Raw genomic sequence first — 13,441 nt, 5'->3', positions numbered from 1 at the left:
CAAAGCCCTGGCCGAGCAGCGGCGATCGAAAATGGGTCCGGTCACCCCCAGCGCGCTCCCCTGGGGCGGGAGGGACGTGGCGCGGCCTCGGCTGCCGAGTGTGGTTGAGCACAGAGCCCTGAACGGCGTTCACTTCTGGCAGGCGGTGGATGCGGGTTCCTATTTTGCTGTTTGCTGGTTCTGTTGGTTTTTTGGCGCGGGGCGAAGCCGCAGCCCGGCTGGGTGGGAGGCAGCGAGGCTGGGACGGGGCAGGAGCCGGCGAGGGCAGCGCTCCCATCGCTTTCCCGTCTTTCCTCCCGTCAGCTCCGCCGTTCCCCGTTTTCCTACGGCCCTCGGCGGCCCGGCAGTGGGAGCTGGGATCCGGGGAGCGGGCGACCCCCGGCTCCCACAGCCCCAGATGTGCCGGGAGCCTCCGGCAGCACCTGCAGCTCCTCTCCGCCGCAGAGCAGGGGAATAAACGGCTCCGGGGAGATAAATAATTTATCAAGCACCACGGGAGAGGCAGGTTTCGTCTGCGGGGCCGGGCGATGGCTCTCACAAGGGAGAGGGCGCAGGGCCGCGTGCCGGCTGACGCGTGCTGAGTCCCCAAGGTCTCAGCACCCCCTCGCGCGGGTGGCCCCGGGGCCCTGCTGCGCTGCGCGGGAAGGGGGAGGTGAACCGATTTAGGGAGGGCCCCCGGCCTCCCCCCAGCCTCCTGAAATAACGACTCCCTGTCCCCGCGCAGGCACAACAACGCGTGGTCTTAACCCAGATTCGTAGCGCAAATAATCTGGCGCTGCAGGCGCCGTCAGGGATTTTTGGAAACCCGTTCCGGGTGTGAAATCTGCGCAGGCTGGAACAGGCGCTGGCTCCCGGCTGCCCTCGCTCCGAGCGCGGGGTGGGAAAGGGACACGTCACCCTAAAGCCGGCGTGGCAGCCGGCCGCGTGGTGACCCCCACGTGTCGCGGGGGATGGCCGGGCACGCTGTGCCCCGGTGCCCGCCGGAGGCTGGGCGAGCTCTGGGAACGGCGCGAGCCACATCAGCGTTTCGGACGCTTTCCTGCTCCTGGCGCGTCCGAGGCCACCGGTTTGGGCGGGATGAGCCCTCCCCGCTCCCCCGTTCTCACAGATTTTGGGGTCTCTCGTGGTACTGGCACCCGCAGCCCCTACTCGAGCTGCGATTGTCCGTCAGCATCTGGTACGGAGCCCAGTGCTCGAGGGGCACGAGGCCCACGTGGGGGCAGCGAGGAGAAAGCGGGGCCAAGATGCTGGGCTGGGCGCTGGCCCACGAGGACGCCATTTTGTTCTGCCCGGCCACGGCGTTGCCGCGGCTCCCGGGGAGCTCGTGCCCTCGTTCCAAGGGTGCTCGTGTCCGCGAGGCCTCGGACGCTGCCTCGGTGGGCTCGATGCGTCCCGCCCGCGCGGGTTTCGGCTGAGTGTTTCCTCCTGCACTGCTCTCCCCGTCCTGAATCCGACCAGGCGGGGCCGCAGGGCGGCACGTGCTCTGCTACGGTCATGTCCCAAAGCGCCGGAGAGCAGGGTGTCACCGCACCCCGCGCCGCATCCTCCGTCGCGTCCCACCCCCTCGCTGGAAGTGCTGGGGGAAGCAGCCACGGGAAGCAGAAGGACGTGTTGGCATCAGATCTGAAAAGTGGGGGGGGGAGCGATGCCCGCGGAGCAGCCGGCTGTGCCGGGACCCCGGCGGAACCGGGATGACGGGCTTGGCCCAGCCGCAAGCAACACCGTGGGAGCAGCCACCGCGCTGGCCCGGGGCCATGGCACGAGGCCGCTGTTCGCCGGGTCCTGGCGTCGGTGCGGGATGGCTGGATCTGCCATCGGCGTCGGTGCGGGATGGCTGGATCTGCCGTCGGCCGGAGCGGTTTATCCTGCTCCGCTCCCGCCGAGCGGCTGGGGCTGTCCTGCAGCTCAGCCACCGCTTCGGGCCTCTGCTGGGGACCCTGCCCGCGCCACGGCTGCTGCTGGGGACCCTGCCCGGGACCCTGCCCACACCACAGCCACTGCTGGGGACCCTGCCCGCGCCACGGCCGCTGCTGGGACGGACTGGGCTGGGGCTGGGACACCGTGCTGCCCCGCAGGTGGGGCCCCGGGCAGCACACGGCCTTCCCAGCGCAGCCTTCCAGCCCTTTCCACGCTCACGGCCCCCATCCCGCTCCCCGCTCGTGTCCGCGCCCCCCCAGCTCGAGCTCCCGCCGCGGCTGCCGGCCCCGGTCGATGGGCGCTCTGGTTACCACGGGCCTGGGGGCATCCGCGGGATGGGGTGGTGGGGAGGGGGGAGAGGGTGCCGGGGGGGCTGTGTGGGGTGTGGGGAGCTGCTGGGGGTGCAGAGGGTGCCCGAGGGGGCGTCGGGGGGTGCCCGGGGGGGGTGCCGGGTTGGGCTGGCGCAGGGGCGGGCGCTGGGGCCGCTCCCCCGAGCTGCGCGGGGCGGGAGGCGGCCGGGACCCCCCCCCACCCCCGAACCCCTCCCCGTTCCCTGCCGCCCCGGTGGGCAGGGCCGGGCCGGGCCGGGCCGGGCCGGGGGAGGCGCCGCGGCGGCGGGAGCGGCTGTACCGGTAGCGCACGGCGGGGCCGGGAGCGGGACCGGGAGAGGCTGCGGGACCGGAGCATCGGCGGGGGGTGAGCGGGGCCGGGACTGCGGGCAGGCGGGGTGCGCACCGGGGACGGAGCGGGGATGGAGCGGGAAGGGGGGGCAGCAGCAGCCGCCGGGGCTGGGCTGGGGCTGCGGGCACCGGAGGATGCGGGAGGGGAAGGGAGGGGAGTAGCAGGACCCGGGGGGGCCAGGCCAGCCCCACGCGGCCCCGCAGCCCCGTGCCCGCACCCCGCTGCCTCCCGCACCGGCTGCACCCCCAGCCCGCACCGAAACCCGGGCTGCAGCCCCCGCAGCCTCGCCCTGGGCACCGAGCCCTCCCCGCATCCCCCCTCCCCATCCCCACACCCGCGGGTCCCCCAAAAACCAGGCGTCGGGCCGGCCGCGGTTCTGGGCCGCGGTTCATTTTTATTTATTTATTTATTTTTCTCCCAGCTTTTCAATGGGGGCGGGGGGGGGGGGGTGAATGACTCATGGAATCCTTTCTCCCTTTCTTTCGCTGGGTTTTGGGTCTCTTTGTTCCCGGTTCTGCCGATCAAATGATGGGAACAGGGAAGGGCTCGGCGCGATGGAGGCGCCTCCTCCGCCGCGCCGCCGGGTTGCGGGAGTCCCGGGCGTTTCGCGTGCGTGTTCCCGGCCGCGCTGGAGGACACAATGGGAATTATTTTAAATACGCCCCATGCAAGGTGCTTATTTGCCCAGCGTGCGTACGCGGCACAGCTCGCTCCCCGCCTGCCACAGAAAGCCCTGCCATTTTCCCCTGCCGCGACTGGTGGGATTTTTTAAGCTGGTTCCCAGTCTGAGAGGGGAAAAATCCCCGCAGGTACAAAGGGCAGCGCCGAGGGGATGCCGCGGCTCGTACGAGCACAAAGAAATCCAACCCAAAAGGTTGGACTCTGCTTGGTGGGGGCGAGCCGGTGCTGGGGACGCCGGTGCGAGCGTTGCTGGCAGGGGGGCGTCTGTGCCGCTGTCCCCGTCCCCGGGAGCCGTCAGACCAGCAAGGGGGAAACCGAGGCAGCGTTCAGGAGCTCTGGGAAGGCCGGTTGACCCGCCCGAGCGGGTGCTTGGGCACAGGCACGAGGGCAGAGATGTCCGTAGCGGGACGGTCCCTTCTCTGTCACCCCTAGCACCCGCGGCGGGGAGGGAGCCGCGGCTGGCGGCCTGGCATCACGCACTGTTCGCTCCTTCTGCAGGCTGCCACCCGCAGGGACGCCCTGCGCCCTCCTGCCCGCGCCCTGCGCCATGTCGTCCTCCGACGAGGAGACCCTCAGCGAGCGGTCGTGCCGGAGCGAGCGGTCGTGCCGGAGCGAGCGCTCCTACCGCAGCGAGCGCTCGGGCAGCCTCTCCCCCTGCCCGGCCGGGGACACCCTGCCCTGGAATTTGCCCCTCCACGAGCAGAGGAAGCGGAAGAGCCAGGACTCGGTGCTGGACCCGGCCGAGAGGGCTGTCGTCAGGGTCGCAGGTAAGGCTGCGCCTTCTTGTGGGGCGGGTCCCCCCGAGGATGGGGAGATGGGGGTACCCCCGCGATGGCAGAGGTGGTCTTGGGGCCGTCCCCATCCCCTGCTGCTCTGCAGGGAGCCTGGGGATGGGATGGGATGGGATGGGATGGGATGGGATGGGATGGGATGGGATGGGACGGGATGGGATGATGGGATGGGGATGAGGAGCGACGGATGTGGCCGTGGCGGCGGTTTGGCTCCGCCATGGCTTTGTCCCGTACGGGCAGGTTCTTCATACCCTCAGCACGCTGGGGTTTAGGGACAGCTGGGCGCCTCCAACACCCGGCTTGGGTGACATTAAAATGTCTAATTAAGGACTAAATGGCTCCTTGGTGGAACAATGCCCTTGGCCAGACTCCGGGGAGGAATTTGCCCTGGGAGGTTTGTGATTCCCGACGCTGATGGAGCACTGGGACACCCCGGGGTCCCTGCGCTGCTGCGTGGTGGAGGGGACGCTGCCCCATGCGCGTCACACCCCGGGAAAGGGACCGGGACAGGGAGGAGAAACAAAGACGGGGATGGACCCACCGTGAACCACGGCTCCTGCTCCATGCGCTGGGTGATGGGGCTGGCGGGGACGGGACGCTGTCCCGGGGCAGTGGCGAGGGAGGATGGGGGGAGGATGGGGGGAGGCTGGAGGAGCTTCGCTCAAGATGGTGGCCCCAGGCAGCGGAGCTGGGATTTGCTGCTTCTCCTGGGACAAACGGCTGTTGGGGGCTTTGGTCCACGGCTGCTGGGGTCTGGCTCCTTCTCCCTGCGCCCCGGGGGCCCTGGATCTGTTCCTGCTGGGGCAAACGGGGATTCGGGGTGCAGCAAGGGGCCCTGGCCGGGCTGTTCCCAGCTGCCGCCCCAGGGGAACCCCGGGGCCCAGCTTTCATCTCGTTGGCGAGGGCGGGGAGCTCCCGAGGCTCCCGCTCTGCCCTGCCAGCCCCCCGCTGACGGGTGAAACAGCCCCGGTGCCGGGGCTCCGTGCCTGAGGGTCCCCCAGCGCCATGGAGACTCCAACTGGGAGCACTGGGAACGCGGAGACCTTGGCAGACCCCAGCCGGGCGGGAGTGGGACGCTGGCTGCCCGCCCTCCCTCTGGCCATGCCGCGGTGCCGCTCGGGCGGGTTGTGCTGTGCCGGCTGGCGGCGTCTCAGGGCAGGAAGAACCAGTCGATTCCAAGGATGGTTCTCAAAAACGCGCTGTCTGGGACTGGGGGAAGCAAATACGCGGGGTGCGGCCGGCCGTGCCCCAAACACCAGCACGGCCGAGGCGGGGACCCCACCGTGCCCATCGCGGCTCAGGGACCGGCTCTGGCCCCGAAGCCCCATCCCCAATGCCGAGCACCCTTCCGGGTGCAGCCGCTTCCCCAGCCACGTTTCTCCCCGCCTGCCCGGGATGCCGAGCGCTTGTCGCCGCGCTGGCTGCATCCAAGCCGTGATTAAAGGCAGGGGGATGTCACCAAATGCGGTCTCACGCAGATTCCCCGTTAAAAATAACCCGCGAGGTGCAGCCAGACAGCGCTGAGCCGGGAAGAAAGAGTTTGGAGACAGTTTTGTGTCACCAGGTTCGAAAATGAGCTGAAATATTGATTCCCATCCTTGCATTATTCAGCGGGACCGTCTGCAGCGCGCCAGCCGTCCTGGTGCCCGTCCCCCCCGCGGGGCTCGGGGACAGGACCCGGGGGAGCGGGCACCCCTCGCTGTGCCCAGGGAGGGGAACGGGGCTCGGCTCACTGGGACCCCCAGAAAGGGCACTGGGGACCCAGCCCGGCGGCGGGGACGGAGCCTGGGTGTCGCGTGGGGCCGGGGATCCCTGTCCCGCACCCGAGCGGGGACCTTGTGGGGGGGACACGGAGCGTTGGCACCTCGCTGGTTTTGGGGGGACACACATGGATCTGGGCTGCTCTTCCTCCTTGCGCTCTGCGGGGTCCGGCGCTCTCTGCGTCCCCTCTGGCCAAGGGAAGGGGGACGTGGCCGTGCCCAGGGAGGGGACACAGCGGCCAGGACCTTACGGGGGGCTGGGACCTGCCCCTCCGGTGCCTCCGGTCCCCGGGAGCCTCTGGAGCCCTTCCCGGCTCTGCTGGCGGCTCCCTGGTAGGCGACGGCACGGGGGAGGCACAGGGGGAGCGGGACAAGGGGGGTCAGGGTCGAGCACTTGGCCCCGCGTCGCTCCGGCTCGCTCCAGCAGCTTGGCAGAGGACAAGGGTGGCGGCAGCGGGGGGGCCGCTTTTGGAAGAAAAGGCTTTTTTTGTCCTGAACCCGTTTGTACGTGGTCCTGCCGCGGGGCACGGACTGCTGGGGGGTGCTGGGGCGATGCTGGGGGGTGCTGGGGCGATGCTGGGGGGTGCTGGGGCAGGAGGGCCCGGGGGACACACAAAACTCCTCACTCTCCGCCGCCCTGGGAGCCGCAAAGCTGCCCGCTGGCGGGGCCGGCGCGGGATCGCGCAGCTCTCCCCACGCCCGAGGAGCAGCGAGGCGGAATTTCCCCTTTTCCCCGGGAAAACATTTTCGGGTCAGGCGGCCGCGGCGGGCGCGGGGCTCCGGGCGGGACGACTCGGCGGGCAGAGCCGGAGGAGCCGCGGCTGCTGCGGCCGCGCGCAGTGCCACGCTCCGGGCCCCGCCACGGCCTCCTGCCCCGGCACCGCCGGGCATAATGGCAGCCGTGCCACGAGGCCGCCGCGCCGCGCGATCGCCCGGGTGCAAACCCCGCTCCCTGCGCAGGCACCACCGGGGACGCAGCCGGGCACCGCGCTCCGTGCGGCGTTAATTAAGTTTCCTAATTAAGGCAGGATGGCGAAGGGGAGATGCCCCCAAAGCCAGGCCAAGGGCGACGGTTGGCGGAAGGAGGAGGAGGATGATGGCGGCGGTTGCCGCCGCTGGCCCCTCGCCGTCGCTCGGAGGGATGGGGCTGCAGCGCCCCCGGGGGTTTTGGGGGGCCACTGGGTGACGGTGGGGGCACCCGAGATGGCTGGGTTGAGCGGGATGGGGCTTTTCTCGTTGCCATGGTTACCCAGCTGGCAGAGCCGGGCCCTCTGGTTGCCATGGGAACGGCGCAGCCGGGTGAAAAAGCACCATCTTGCGTGGCCAAAAAAGGCCGGGATTTGCCCCAGCGGGTGGCGGGGGCTGAATCCGGCCGCGGGGCGTGGGGCGGGGGCGCGCCGTGGGCTGAGTGGGGGGGCCGGGTGCGGGCACAGCTGCCCTGGTCCCCCCGCGAGGGCCGGTTGGGTGCGAGGTTTCGCTCGGCCGCGTCCCGAATCACCGGGAGGGCTGGCGTGTGGGGGTACGGGGGTTTCGGGGCGTTTGCTCCCAGCCCCGCTCTGCCCCGTGGTGGGGTCCCCCCTGTTCCCCCGAGGCCCCCCCCCCCGGTACTATCCCGGGGGACAATTCCCTGCCAAGCTCGGCCTGAAAGAAAAGGGAATTTTTGCGAAGCCGGAGCCGGGGGGCCGCTGCCTGGGGACCCCCCCAGACCGACGCCCCTCGGCCCCTCCTGTGCTGGGGGGGCAGGGGGGCGCAGGCCCCGAACAGGGTGTCGGTGTCCGCTGTCCGAAGCAGCCACCAGCCCGGCCGGCATCGGGCGCGGGGCGGGAGCGGGACCCCCGCCGTCGGGGAGCTGAGGTGCTCCCCGGTGTGGGCACACTGGGCTGCACTTGGTTGCACTGGGATATAGCACTCTGGACTCACTGGGATACACTGGGGTACAATGCTCTGGACTCATTGGGGTGCACTGGGATGCACTGGGATTCAGTGCTCTGGACTCACTGGGCTGCACTGGGCTGCAGCGCTCTGGACGCAGTGGGATGCAATGCTCTGCGCTCACTGGGATGCAGTGGGATGCAGTGGGGTGCAGTGGGATGCAGTGCTCTGGGATGCAGTGGGTTGCACTGGGATGCACTGTGGCGCAGCGCTCTGAACTCACTGGGATGCACTGGGATGCGGTGTGCTAGGATGCAGGGGGATGCAGTGGGATGCAGCGGGATGCACTGGGATGCAGTGGGATACACTCAGTACAGTGCTATGGGCTCTGGGATGCAGCGGGATGCAGTCAGTTGCACTGGTATGCATTGTGGCGCAGCACTCTGGACTCACTGGGACGCACTGGGATGCAGCGTGCTGGGATGCAGCGGGATGCAGTGGGATGCAGCAGGATGCACTGGGATGCAGTGGGATACACTCGGGTACAGTGCTCTGGGCTCTGGGATGCAGCGGGATGCAGCGGGATGCACTGGGATGCAGCGGGATGCACTGGGTTGCACTGGGATGCAGCACTCTGGGCTCACTGGGACATGCTGGGATGCAGTGTGCTGGGATGCAGCAGGATGCACTGGGATGCACTGGGATGCAGCGGGATGCAGCACTCTGGGCTCACTGGGACGCGCTGGTTGCCGCTGGGAGCTGTGTGGGGCAGCACGGTGCGAGGCAGCAGCCGTGGCGCAGGGAGGCCCCTCGGTCACGCGTGGCCCTGCCCGGGCGGTGTCACACCCCCCCCGCCGCCCCCCCCGCCGCCCCGCACCTCCCGGTGCCGCCCCCCCGGGGCTGCTCCGCCGCCGCCAGGGGGCGCGGCGGGGCTGGGGCGGGTGTCAGGGGGCGGAGCCTGCATAAAGGGGCGTGCCTCCGGGAGGGGGCGTGGCCCGGGAAGGGGCGTGTCCGGCGGCGGGCGGCGGCGCGGGCGGAAGCGGTGCGGGCGCAGACCGGCCCTGGCCGCCGCCGGCTGCAGCACCGGGCCGCCGGCACAAAGGCCGCCATGGCCGGGTACGTGCCGGGGCTGCTCCCGGCCAACCGCAGCCAGGAGAAGGAGTTCGTCCAGGCCTACGAGGACGTGCTGGAGCGCTACAAAGGTACGGCGGCCGGCGGGGCCCGGCGTGGGGCCTGGAGCGCGGCGTGGGCCGCCCCCCCCCCCCCCCCTCGCCCCGGGCCGCGGGGGTTGAACCGGCGCCGCCCCCGGTTCAACGGGGCCTGGGCTCTGTGGGGGCTGGGGGCGTCCCCGTGCGGCCTGCGCGGGCGGGGGGAGCTTCCACGGGGGGCCGAGTGTCCCCTGCGTGGGCTGCCCGGGGGCCAGGTGTCCCCTGCGTGGGGTGTCTGGGGTCTGGACGTCCCCATATCTGAACTGCGTGGGGTGCCCAAGGGGTGAGCTGCCCTGGGGTCCCCTGCGTGGGGTCCCCGGGGTCCAGGTGTCCCCTGCCATCCCAGTGCCCCACCTTGCCGCTCAGAGCGCCACCACGTCTGTCAGCCCCCTGCCCCTACCCCAGGGTGACATAAGGTCCGTGGGGCCCCGCCGTCCCTGCTCTGGTGTCCCCGCAGCCCCCGCGGGGCTGAGCCCCCCCCCTCCCCAGGCCGTGGCGGGGCAGGGGCGAAGGGCCGATGCGCTCCCCAGGCCACCGCGTCGGCGGCCGTGCCGGTGCCGGTACCGGCAGTGAGTGTGCAGTTTTGATGTCGGTGCCTTGTCTCCGGAGTTGCGTGCGTTTCCATTATTATTATTATTTTTTTTTTTTTTCCTCCTTGCTGCAGAGGTAGGCTTGTCTTGGAGCCCAGATTGCAGCCCCACAGGGCTCCCCGCTCGGCTTTGTAAGTTTAGCAGCCAAGTCTCTTTAAAACGCGGACGGCCAAGTCGAGAGGAGCCAGGCGCTCACGGCGCCCGTTTCCTTTTCCTTTCTGCCTGCGGAGAAAGGGGAATAATGGATTCCCTGGTCCCCGATTCAGGGGGTGCCGCTCAGACCTCCCAGAGGTGGGAGAGACGCGCAACTCCGCTCGGCTTTCACAGGGAGCGGGGAATAAAAGCCTCTTGGAAAGGCGCTGGGTAACGTGACTCGCGCTCGTCCAAGCACTTGACAAACTTTTATTAATAAAAAAAGCGCCTTTGATGTAGTTGGGTTCAGCGTGGAGACGCGGAGGAAACGGTGCGGCGGCTGGCACAGAAAGAACTGTCGTTTGCATCGGTTTTGCTTTGTTCCAAAAAAGAAAATGAAATTACAGTGCCCGTCCGTGCTGGCGCAGCTGCAGCCCCGCCGGCCGCCGGTGCCGGGCTGGGTCACCCCCTCGCCCGCCCCGTGCTCCGGCCGTCGGCGCCTTCCTTGAGTGGCCGGGTTCGGCCGGGAAGGGGGGCGTTTTAGGTAATACCCAATTCCTGCTCCGGGTTATGGCAGAAAGCTGGGAAGTGTGGTAGCTGCTTGGAAACGCCCTGCTGGGTGCTGTTTGATCGCGTCTGTGGTGCCTGTTTGGGGCAGGGGAAACGAGCGTTTATCCTGTGTAAAACCTTTCCTCTGCCTTCGACCCCTTCCCAGCTCCTCGCCCCTCCCGGGACATCCCACCTGCGCTGTGAGGGCTGGGTGGGAGCCTCCAGTTTGGATTGCTGGGCTCCGCACTGGTGGACGGATTGTCTCTTCCTTGCTTTCCTCCTCTAAACAGTTCAGCATTTTCCTGTCCGGAACAAGTTTTCCGCTGGCTCGCCCCCTCCCCCTCTTAATCCCATAAAAATGGAGTTTTCGCCGAAATATGACTGCAGGGGACCGAGCCACCTGGGGAGATCCGTGGGGCTGGTGTCCGGCTCGTGGTGGCCGCTCTGTCCCCGCTGCATCCGGCGCTGCTGGCACCGGTTCCTGCCGTCGAGGACAAGGAGGACGCTTGGCGCTGCCGAAGCCGGGAGCCGTGAGCAGGGCGCAGATACCTTCCTGCGTTGCTGTTGGACACCTCCGCTCTGTTTCTAAGAGAAAACAGCCTACAAAACCCAGCCTGAGCGGCGAGGCCTCTGCTGCCGAGCAAGCCGGGGCAGGTCTGGCGGCGGGGAGGTTGGCGGCGTGGGAAGGGTCCTGGAGCCGGCGCGGCGAGCTGCGGATCCTGCCTTTCTCTGGCGAGCAGGGGTTAATCCTCTGGCAGATCCCCCTCGTTTCTGTCTTCCTAACAACACCCACCCAGGCAGAGGCCAGGGAGCCGGGTAGGTGTGCCGCATCGCTGCGGTGCCGGTGCTCGCTGGGGTGCTCCCGCTCGCCGGGGGCGGAGGTTTGCATCAGCGCCGAAAGCTGGCGTGGGTGCTGCGGGGGCACACGTCCCCGCTGCCGGCAGAGCCGGTCCTGGGCGCTGTGCGATGCTACGCCCCGGTCCCGAGGGGGTCAGCTGAGCGAGGGGATGGGGGCTTGGGGAGGGGGTGGGCTCCGGTGCCAGCTCACGGGGCTGGGCGCGTGGCAGAGCTGCCCTGATCGCAGCGGGGTGCAGCACCCCCCGGGTTCTGCTGGCCCGAGCAGAGCCCGGCACCTGCAGCTGGAAGGTCTCCAGCGCCAGTCTGACCCAGTTGAAAGCCAGCGGACCAGTTTCCCAGGGCTGCGCCGGGGAGGCACGACGCGGGGCGGCTTCCAGCCCCTCTTGCCTCATTGCTGCATCGCGGTGCCGCGGCACATGCTGGGACGTGCAGCGTCGCTGCTGGGAGAATGACGGCGGTAACGCGGGGGCGACGGCGGAGCTTTTGGGGTCCCTCGGGATGCTGTGGCCGGTCTGAGGGGTCTGGCAGGAAGGGAAGCCCTGGTCTGGCCTCCCGCGGGCGCGAGGGCCCCCTGAGTGGGGCTCAGGATCCCATGGTCTGTTCCACCCTCACATTTTGGGGGATGCTGACCCGCGCTGTCCCGTGGGAACAGAGCCTGGTGCGTGGCTCCACGCTACGGCTGCCCCGGGACACCCGGCGGTGCGAGGGTGCAGGCGGCGCTGCTGGGCTCCGCTCAGAGCGCGGGTCAGGCTTTGCCCGCTCAGAGCGCTGTAAACATTAACTAAACGATCTCGCTGAAATCCTTTCTTTTTGATAATTAACTCTTTTTGGGATCAAGAGTAGAAACTGGGAGCTGTGGTGTATGTGAAGCCCTCGTGCCGTCCCTGCCCGCTCCGTGGTGCCCGGCACGTGGCCTGGCTTGTTTGGAGTGGGTCAGCACAGGGTGGCTTGTCACCTTGTGCACCCACCCTGACTCCAGTTGGGAAGGGGACGACCTTCCGGGGACTGCGGGAGACCCTGGGGCGGGCGGCAGGGGTGTGGGACCCTTGTAGAGATGAACCAGAGCGCGCTGGACCCCTCCTCCTGGGACTGGAGCATTCCTGGCGGTGGGCAACAGTACTGGCCAAAGAAACTCCTCTTTTTTCCACTTGTCTTGTGTTTCCGTAAGAAATGCAAGCAGGGGTGCCGGGACCCCGGTGCTGGGGTCTCGGGGCTCGAGGACGCCCGGTTGCTGCGGCCGAGCGGCCGTGCCAGCCTGGCAGCACGCGGCTCCCTCCTGACGCGGGGCCGCTGCCGCCGGGGTTTCGTCTGGCAAATGTAAACATCGTTCCTGGGTGAGGCCGGACGGGCCGCATGGGGCCTCTGCGGTCTGCAGGAGCGCTGACGGGACCGGCGGCGTGCTGGTGACTCCTCGGCGGGGGAGAGGAAGCCCTTCTTCCTTTTCATCGCCTGGGAGGAGGGGTGGCCAAGCAGCGCTGCTGGAGCGGAGAGTCCCTGGCTCCGGGAAGCTGGGCTGGAAGCCATCGGGCTTTCCATCATCAGGCTGGTTAGCGCTGAGTTTTTGGGATGCACGTGGGAGTCGCTGGATTCCCTGGCACGGGGAGGAACCAGAGACCGGGCAGGTGTGAGAAGGTGGCAGGGGCTGTGGGCCGTCCCGGGGACGGCCAGACCCGGGTGCCCGAGGCGAAGGGGCTGTTCCACTCGTGTTTTGGCTGACGGGGAGGTGAAGTCGGTGGTTTTTTCAAGTGAGAGGATCCGCCCCGCCTCGCCCGGCTTTCTGCTGCCTGGACGGTGGAGTCATCGCCATCCCGAGCGCCCAACGGTGCCTTGCAGGCTGGGCTCGCCTCGCCACGAGGCGCGTGCCTCCCCCCGCGTCCCGCTGGCGTCCCCGCTCACAACATTGGCGGAAAGCGGTTGCAATGCCCTTGTTGTCCCGGTGCCCTGCTAGTGAACCGGGACCGCAGCTCAGCCCTGCCCGCAGCTCCTGGGGCTGTCAGCTGCGTCTCCCGATTTACGCGGGGTTCTGGTCCGGGGGAAGCCCTCAGGAGGCTGGGGCGGTGGCTTCCCGTGCAGGGTGGCCGTGTCTGCGATAGCTCCCTGGCGTGGGCACCGGGACATGGCGTGACTCCCGCCGGCGCGTGGTGCCGTGCCGGAAAGCTTTGATCTTGATTCGGTGGCCAGCTTGTAGCCGAGCGTTTGGGAAGGGCTTGCGCTGTTCCCTCGCTCCTTTGCTCAGCGCTGCCTGCATGCATTCCCGTCGGAGCCTTTTCCTTCCCGGCTCATGCTTCGGGGCGAGATCGGAGCCTCTGACCTCCGTCTGCTGGTTTCTGGCCAACCTCCTTTCCGGGCTCGTCTTGCTTGTGTCAGCTAAGTTTAGGCTGCTCTGGACATACCGAGCTGAT

At 68.8% G+C, this 13,441-nt stretch overlaps 1 protein-coding gene across 1 annotated transcript in view; it reads left to right on the top strand.

Moving 5' to 3' along the window:
• Positions 1–8,360: 8,360 nt before the first annotated feature.
• LOC104484119 (microtubule-actin cross-linking factor 1, isoforms 1/2/3/4/5) overlaps positions 8,361–13,441 on the top strand; it is a 136,169-nt gene continuing 131,088 nt past the window's right edge. Inside the window, exon 1 of the mRNA XM_086764783.1 lies at positions 8,361–8,904. Coding sequence (XP_086620909.1) covers positions 8,361–8,904 — 544 coding nt within the window. The remainder of the gene's footprint in view (positions 8,905–13,441) is intronic.

This window comes from Chlamydotis macqueenii, chromosome 22, assembly GCF_036417535.1.
Source record: "Chlamydotis macqueenii isolate bChlMac1 chromosome 22, bChlMac1.mat, whole genome shotgun sequence".
Classification (NCBI taxonomy): domain Eukaryota; kingdom Metazoa; phylum Chordata; class Aves; order Otidiformes; family Otididae; genus Chlamydotis; species Chlamydotis macqueenii.
Note: the sequence above shows the minus strand (reverse complement) of the source record. Positions and strands in the feature narration are given on the sequence as shown.